At 41.0% G+C, this 9468-nt stretch overlaps 1 protein-coding gene across 4 annotated transcripts in view; it reads left to right on the top strand.

The window, feature by feature from the left end:
- Positions 1–9468, top strand: part of LOC100651260 (broad-complex core protein isoforms 1/2/3/4/5) — a 55749-nt gene extending 46281 nt beyond the window's left edge. For 2 of the 4 annotated variants that reach the window (XM_048411418.1, XM_048411420.1), the window contains exon 6: positions 3044–9468. In XM_048411418.1, the coding sequence (XP_048267375.1) occupies positions 3044–3399 (356 nt within the window). In that variant the 3' untranslated portion in view covers positions 3400–9468. The remainder of the gene's footprint in view (positions 1–3043) is intronic. The other 2 variants (XM_048411422.1, XM_048411423.1) reach the window with 1 other exon arrangement.

The following is a 9468-nucleotide window of genomic DNA, read 5'->3' on the forward strand; positions in this document are numbered from 1 at the left end:
AAATGCATGCCAGAGAAACCGGTCTCAACTCCCACGTGGACCGACCCTTATTCTTCTTCTTCTTCTTATTCTTCTTCTGCTGCTGCTACTACTACTACTACTACTACTACCACCACCACTATTACTACTACTACTACTATTACTACTACTACTACTACTACTACTACTACTACTACTACTACTACTACTACTACTACTACTACTACTACTACTACTACTACTACTACTACTACTACTACTACTACTGCTACTACTACTACTACTACTACTACTACTACTACTACTACTACTACTACTACTACTACTACTACTACTACTACTACTACCACCACCACTACCGCTATTACTACTACTACTACTACTACTACTACTACTACTACTACTACTACTACTACTACTACTACTACTACTACTACTACTACTACTACTACTACTACTACTACTACTTCTCTACCTCCTCTTCTTGCATTTCGAAGCTTTCGTCCCAACATCGTTCGTTCCCTCCGTCCTATTTATCCTGCAGAACTGCTTTTCTTTCTTCTCCTCCCGTCGTCCTTCATTCTCTTCGGTACCGTACGGTCGCCGATCGAATTCTTCCGGTATTCGCAGCTCCGTTATACCCCCTGTGTCGGTGACTCGGGATCGATGCGTCGAGTACTCGTCCTTCATTCGTAACGACGCTGGAGACACAAGAACCATGCCGATCGTCGGATCGAACAGTCAGAGACGATCGCTGAATTGACCGATCGTACGTTTAATGGGGTTACACTTCAATTACGAGTAGTAGGTCGAGTTTTTTAGTCTCACTGACCAAACGACCGATCAGCAGGATATAATTACGCTTCAGGTTATTCCCACTAACACCACCCACACCATACTCCTCCCGTTTCACTTATCTCTCTCTTTTTTTTTTTAATACGTTTTGTGGAAGTCAATTTGTTTATCTGTACGTGGTCGTTCCCGCTTGCTTTTACATCTATATTCTCCTTTTTTGGGTTTAACAAGTTTTTTTCTTTTTTTCATGTGCCCTATTTATTTTCGTCGTGGCTCCTCAATGTTTGATGTTGTATATGCATGCTAATTCGTACCGCCGTTTAATGCTCGTTTTGCAGCTTCGATGCCTAACACGGAATGCCAGCTTTCAGCGCGGTGGATCGATCGTCGATGAATCGTCGAAAATCGAACTTTTTTTTTCCTCGAGAAGTCAAACGTTTCACGAAATCGTCCTTTCGCTCGTTTGCATCGCTGCATGACGATAGTGCACACTCGCGTCATAGCTTCGTTAATCTCGACTAATCTGTTTTTTTTTCTTTTTCTAACAAAATTAATTTCATTCACCAGCCCGCGAGGAATTAGCGCGTATTGATTTTTTCATCATTAACCGACGGGCGTACGAGCATGACTGCGCAGCCCTTTGCACGCACAAACATTTTCATTAGAGAGGAAACGCGTGCGTTATCGCGGGAAGGTAATTCGTAGCTTGTTTCACGCAGTTTTATTGCACGACTACCAGCACTTCTGAAGCGTCGGATTAATTATCGTCTTTTTATCTTTTATTTCTCTTGCGATCTAATTTCATTGGCGGGAAACTAACAGAAAATGGAATTGAAACTAACCTGAATGGTAGATTCCGTAAACACAACGCGTCTGGCATGGTGGTTTTGGTCCTCTTCGTCTCAAATTCACTCGACTAATTGCAACACGGTCAATTAACGATGGTTCCAATCGCATGGATCGCTTACAGTTCCATCCGATATACTCCGGTATACTCCGACATATCGATCGGCGAAGCACCAAATTGCCTCGAGAGGGAGAAAGAAAGAGTTAACCTGTGCTAATCCTTAATTGATCCCGAGACAGCTGCTAGGGTTGAATTAAAACCGAGCCGAGGTCGTCTCGAGAATGAAAGGAAACAACTTTAATTGAGAATTGCATCGAACGTTCGAGGTTCCAGCTAATTACGAATACACCGTCGTAGACGGTCGTCCTAACGTCGAAATTCCTGGCTGATTTAACGTACGATCCTCTTCGATTCGCGAGAACCTTCTCTCCTCTCGATTTCCCTTGGACGTTCGACGAAGATTAAATCCTAAGTGACTGAGTTGTAATTCGTATCATCGTGAGAGAACAGTGTCGTGATTTTCGTATCCGCAACTCTCTTTACTCGGATTTTTAAACATTAAAGTTACACCAATGATAAAACTGTTTTCGCACGATGATAAGGATTACGAATACATCGTTACAGACGGCAATTTTATCGTCGAAATCCCTGGCTAATTTAATGTACGATCTTCCTCGATTCGTGAGAACCTTCTCCTCTTGCTTTCCCTCGGACGTTCGAGGAAGATTAAATCCTAAGGGATCAACTTGTATTTTGCACCGTCGTACGAGAACAGCATCGGGATTCGAGTATGTTTAGAAACTCGAGAATTAAAGAAACTGTTACAGTAAGAGGGCAGCTCCACTTTCCAGTAATTTAGAGAAATCAACGAGAATCAAGCGAAAATCAATAAAAATCTATCCACATTTTTGGAACAGTTTGCAACTATAAATTTACAGTCGACTAATATTCGTAGTAAAATAAACTTTCGCACTTTCGAATGTTAATTAATTTAGTAATCTGCCTGGTAATAAATCCTCTGGGTACAATACGAACAAGGTTTGTATCGCGTGCTATAAATTCATAGTCAATTAATATTCGTAGCAATAAACTTTTGCGCTTTTCAATATAAAGCTTTCGAACACTCGTTTATCTATTAATCTGACGGCAGAAAAATCCTTTGGGTACCGTACGGACAAGATTAAAAGCACAATTTACTGAAACATTGAATATTTTTTCCCTCGGTATATAATTGTACTACGCTTGTCTTCAAATAAATTCAATTTATACATTGGAGCTGTCTCTTCGCTGTTTCGCAATCTTTTCAACTGCGATAATTCAGATTTTCAAACCTACCTACGTTGGTTTGATTCCGTTCTCGTACGATGGTGAAGAACGACCATCAAATAAAAATATTTCTGACGAGCGATGGACGATTTTCAGGTACGGGCAACGGGATGCATCCAGCACCGTCGACGCCTCCCTCTGCCATGTACCGGATGCCACCGCCAACGGCGGGTGGCATAAACGAGCCTCAGGAATGCCCGTACTGCCGTCGCAACTTCTCATGCTACTACTCCCTGAAGCGTCATTTCCAGGATAAGCACGAGCAATCGGACACCCTCTACGTTTGCGAGTTCTGCAACCGTAGGTATCGCACGAAGAACTCACTCACGACGCACAAGAGCCTGCAGCATCGTGGTTCCAGCGGTATGCTCAAGAGGCTGCTCAGGAACTCGACGATTAAGAACGTTCTAGGCAGCATGCAACAGGCTCAGATGCAGCAGCAGCCGCAATGAAAATGTCGGAACCGTCTTACAGTCTCCCCGTCCCGGACTCTCTGCATCGTCATACTCATCATTATCGTCAAGGTTCTCGTCTTCATGCGATTTTTCGTCGCTCATCGTCACCCATGCGCGATCGGTCACCGATCTTTGCGGACCAAGACACGCTGCGACGCATCTGGATGCATCAGGGAGCAACGAAACGCGCGTTTCCTGCTTACCGAGCTGATACACGTTCGAAAACAGAGGTCGAGTAAATCGAAGAACGAGTTCGAAGGTACGAAGCGCGTGGATCGTGGACGAAAGAAAAGGCTCACCTCGAATACCACTAATTGGACGATCGTCGAAAGGATCGGCTTCTCTTTGCCGGTTTCCCCCCATGCTCTTCCATCGGGGAGTTGCGCGATCGGCGCCCTCCTCCACGTTCCGTATTTCGTCGTTTTGTAGTTCTCCTCGAGTCAAGACTGCGATTAATCCAAAGAAGAAAGAAGAGAATCGACTGAGACGTAGTTTCGAGAAAATTTTCGGCTGGTTGAAGGTTGTCGTTGCGCGCGAGCTGAGAATACATTCCATTGCGTCGGATTCTAGCCACGCCGAGGCTTGGACCGATTTTAACGAGATCTCGAATGCGACTAACGCTTTGAAACGTTCTATCAAGGGACTGGCCGTCAAGGGTCGTGACACCGGACAACGTTCCCACAGGCAAATATCAATTCTGGAAAAAACGAGAACGTAGAAGTCGGTTCGGCGACGAGCAAGTAGAACAGACCGGAATAGTCAGACGTAGAGTGGAATGGTAGACATCTGTTTTTGAAGCGCGGTATTGCCTGTTCGGTGCGTTCGTTTGGTCGAGTCCCTAACAGTCCCACGAATCATGTCAATTTTCAAATATCAGCTTGTCAGCGGTTACCGTGCTAGACAAGATCTGTTCGGTCGTTTTGAAGGTGGGAGGGTTTCGAAAAGGCGATCTCGAATCGCGCGGCAGGGAAGCACGGAGAATGCAAGAGCAGCGAAGAACGGAGATGGTGATTGAGCGAAGAATATGGTGAAGAAATGCGTGAATAGAGAGTGCGTGGATTATGCTTGTACGTCTCTGTCGCTAGTTTAGGCTCGCGCATATAAACGAGCAAGAGTTTCGTTGTTGGCGTGAAGGTTTACGAGTGTTTGGGAATCGTAGATCGAGGATCTTAGGCCTAAGTGAAAATCAATTAAAAAGTCTACAAATATGTGCTCAAATTTCGGAAATCGGGAAAGAGAAGTAAACGCCGCGAATTGAAAGAAAAGCGACAAGAAACGGTCAGTTTGTGGTCGTGGGTGGGGATGGAAAGAGTTTGGGGTTGCCAGGAAAAGGGCGGAAGGAATATAGCGAATTAACGAAGTAAGCCGAGCGGAGCAGAATAAAAAGGATTGGATAAAGAGAGGAAAGTTTCGCGTGGAGACGAAGGAATAGATGAGGGCGAGAGGAAGGGAGGGAGGGTGGAACGAAGGGAGGGATGGAGGAGAGTCGTTAGAAAAGTGCAAGTAGAAGTTAGATATGGGCTCTTAAACGTGTACAGGTCCGTCGTGCGCGCAAATTACAGACTATATTTTTAACTCTTTAAAAGTAATATTTTGAACTGTACATATATTATATTCGTACGATATTGATAACGATGATATTCTCTTGTTCAGGTTTTATAAGAATGGGGAACGAATGGGAAGAAATGAAAAACGGAGTTAGTTCGACGTAGATAGAACCACACGGCGGGCAGGGCAGTGCAGGCTCTCGCGTCTTCTCCAATTTCGTTTCGTTCGCGTTTCACGCGTTCTAATTAGCGAATGTGCAATATTACGAGTAAGGGGGTAAATTTTATGGGATACGGTTCTGGCTCGTCTTGGAAAACGACGCAACGTGCATTCCGGCGCTCTCCATTCAAGGCGACCAACTTCTTTCCGTCTCGATCTTTTTCGTTTTTTCTCTTCGTTTGGTCGTGCCGTTCGAACGAGAAAGGAATCTAGAAAAAGACAGAGGGGATCTAATTAGGCCAAAGAAAAGACACACGGGGTGGGATGGGGGTGGAAACGATGAAAAGCAGTGTGGCGTACGAGAAACGATTTGTGCGAGATTGTCGAACACTGCCCTGTTCTTTTAAATCTTCGACACGCATCCATGCTATGTTAAAAAATAAAATAACAAACGAACGTACAAGCAAAAAAAATGAAACCCTAAAAAAAGTTGTTCGTGCAAAGTATTCAGGTTTTAGAACTCAGTGTAAAAAGAAGAAGGAAAAAAAAAGAGAAAACATGACGTTTTATCATGTAAGATGGTTACAAAGGGAGAAACAAAAAACAAACAAAAGAAATGCCATTATAACTAACGAGCAAGTACAAATTATCGAAGGAAAATGATAAAACAAATTACGTCTACGTCTAATTCTTAGGTTCCGTAGTAATGGGGGAATAATGAAAAGAGGGAAATATTTAGCGAGACGCGAGGAATAGAGTAAATTGCACGCGTCTTTTCGGGTTTTAGTGACGGTAGCGCGCAAGGAAAAAAGAAGAAGCAAAAAAGAAACGAACGAATAGAAAAGAGAAAGGTGGAAATTAAAGGACGAGAGAACAAGTTTTCCAAACATATCTTCGAAACGAGAAGTATACCGTGAATGAGAAATACGATTTTAGATTTAGGTGTCTTCCGAAGATGGAAGTTTTTAAAATAATTACGTATACATTTGTAGAGTTTAAAAAGGGGAGAGGTTTTTCGGCGGCCGGGCAAAGCATAATGTGGAGAGAGAGAGAGAGAGAGAGAGAAAGAAAGAAAGAGAGTGAGAGAGAGAGAGAGAGAGAGTGAAAGAAAAATAAAGAAGAAGATGAAACGTTCCTTTCGCGCAAAAGGAGGCGGGATTTACAATGGACGTCTTTGCTTTCCTAAAATTTCGTTTCGACTCGGGAAAAGCTTAAAGATAATTCGTTAGTGAAAATTATCCTAGTCATTTTGGAAACTTTTTATAATTCTGTGATATATCGAACGCGAAGTATCAAGATGTATTTGGCGCTACAAAATAAAAAGGGGAACAAAGAATTGGGAGGGTTAAAAAAAAAAGAGAAAAAAAAACACGGGGAGGGAGGAAAAAACTATTACGTTCCACATTATGATTGCCGGCGTGTGTGCAAATTGCATATATATTACATAATTGGTTAATTGATATTGGGAAATTCTGTGATGTCCTTCAGTTGGGTATACTAGATCGAGAAATATTAGAGATATATGAAGAAAACAAAAAGTATACGGAATTAGGTCGATGTTCGGTGTTGTGTAAGTTAATATTTGTAAAGGAAAAAAGGAGAAAAGCCGAGACTTTTAATACCGAGAAGATTAAAATCAGATGCTGCCGGGACTCTCGCGATTGTTCAAACGACCGCTGATCCGCTTGGAAATAAAAAAAAAAAAAAAAAAAAAAAAAAGAAAAAAAAAGGGAATTCGTCTGAGGGAAACGGGGGAAGAACTGATAGCGCATCGTTGGAAAATTTTCTGGGAAAACCCGTCTGTAGAAAAAAGTGTCGGGCTTATTGGCTCGGAATTAAGAATCGGTACGATACCAAAGTGGATTTGACTGTTAGTGCGATTATTTTAATTGTTTCTTTTTGTTTTCTGTTTTTAAGCGAGACCAAAGGCTTTTAATCGGGTTTCCTGACGATGCCGCGCGAAATATACCGCGTTCCCTGTGATCAGCTGTCGTCGAGAAATCGAGGGAAACGCAGTGTCTGGGTATTTAACATATCTCTTCAGGGTACTCGACCCACTGTACGCTGACACGGTGTTGAATCGAAAATCTTAAAAATAGAAAAAAAAATTACAAAAAAAAGAAGGAGAAGAAGAAGAAGAAGTAATAAGTATATCATACACACACACAAAATCTATTCCAATGTGCCAACGTCTTCGAACTAAAGAAAAAAAGAAAAAAAAAAATACAAGGAACTTTAGGTCTTCTACTATTTACACGAGAATCGAGAAAAGGATAGTAGTTAGCCGCGCGTCGCATCTTCTTATCGAGAAACGAATATTACCAACATTATTACTACCACTAATCGTTTTTAGGATTTAAAGCGAATATTATACAAGATACTATCGAAAAACTTTTTCAAACTTTAATGCATGGATTTTCGTCTCGTATGCTATTTAAGGGAAGAAACGTAAGGAGTTCTAAATGGAGAAAAAGAAAAGAGCGGAAGAGTGGGAGAAGAAGACGGTGAAACAGAAAATGAGAGAATGGGTGTGAAAGAAGGAACGAAAGGGTGGGAGAGAAAGAGCGGGTGTGAGAGGTAAGAAAGAAAATATTTTAAACTATCTATTTTTATTTGCATTCTAATATCTCGTGCGTGTAAATATTATATATCGATAAGCAACGTGTACCTCTGATGTGAATTGCAGAGGAAAAGGATATTGTAAATGGTACCGGCATAGGCATTATATCATATTGGCAATGGACTGCGATCGTATGAACTGAACGTTGGAAAGGCTTTGCGTCCCTGCGCGGACGATATGTGGTTATTGTTGTCTCAAGAGAAAAAACGCTGTTTGTATCATGCACTTCCTTTTTTTCTTGTCGACCGTGAATCGCAATCGACGAAACAAACACAACCGACTTGTCTTCTGCAGAATTTTTATACTGTGTGAACCCTGACTACCGAATAACCGGATTTATTGTGAAGGAAAACTCGTGGAATTTGCACGTGGCGAGTACAAATCATTGTAGTTACGAATCGTTTTACGATTCGTGGCCACGCCAAGTTCGACGAATTTTTCGCAACAACCATACGTAGATTCTAGCTTCCGTTTGAACCGTTAGATCCGTTGAACTTCATACGCAAACGTTAGTAGAGGTTTTTTATGTTAGTTGTCACTCTTTTTCTTTTTCGTTTAATCAACGAGTTGTATCGCATCTGAGCCAGCAGCTCAAGTGCTCAAGTTAATTTCCTGGCGCTGTGACGAAATACTTTGATACGAGAATTTACTTTCGAGAAGGCTGATTTTTATAATTTTTAAACGCGGACGTTTTAAATTAAGGAGTGAAATTTATTTTTACTAATTTCCAGACTTTTTTTTTGTAATCCCTACCGTTTAGGGAGAAATCGACTGATTAGGCTGTTTTTTTTTTTTCGATTGGTTTAAACTTTTTCTTGATCATGTGATATTGTCTTACCAAAGAGCATCGGGAAATTGTGAAAACTTCTCGGACTTTCGATCGATAGCCACCTCGAGGATGTACAATCCGAAGATACGATGAAACTTTATCGATTTCCGATCGATGTTTTTCCTGTCTTTTCGGACAGTCGCAAGATCGTTCTGTAAAGTATTTATACATTGGCGAGCTTGCGAAATTCTCCTCTTAAAAAAAGGAAACGATAGTTTCGAGGGTCTGTGATATCGCGTAAGTTCGAGAAAGCGTCGCGACTTATTATTATTCTTGGTACGAAAATTCTTCGGTTTCGGTTGAAAAAGAAACGAAATTTTTGTATGATTTTCAAAAGGGGGATCAAAAACAAAAAAAGTGGAACTACGAAGGGAAAAGAAACGAAAAGTATAAAGAAACGCATCTTCGAATCGAAAATTTAAATAAATTGCTTAGGGATGTATGATTATGATGAATTGATAGAAAAAAAAAAAGAAGAAATGAGCGAAAAAAATAACGTCGAGCATAGGAGAAAGACTACTTAGATTTATTTTTACTATGTCTTCAAAAAGACTTTAAATATAATATTTATATTGTGCCATAATTAATATTAACAAAACCTTAAGTATAAATTAATTGTTACGAAAGTTTTTAAATTTATCGGAAGGGGAAAATTGCAAAAACATAAAAAAATGAATAAGATGATGAAAAGATATCTCTACTGTCTATCGATAATTAACTGTACGATAGTTATTAAGAAAAGAAGTTACGTCATTTTTAAGTGAATACTGCATTTACAAGAGAAGCTAGGATTAAAGATAACAACGGTTGATCACCTCCGCTCATCATGTAACACTAATACGATTCGTGTAGCGTGCGCCCTTTTTGTCATTCCTATCACGTGAAACACACCGTAACACACACACACACA

Source organism: Bombus terrestris, chromosome 13, assembly GCF_910591885.1.
Source record: "Bombus terrestris chromosome 13, iyBomTerr1.2, whole genome shotgun sequence".
NCBI lineage: Eukaryota > Metazoa > Arthropoda > Insecta > Hymenoptera > Apidae > Bombus > Bombus terrestris.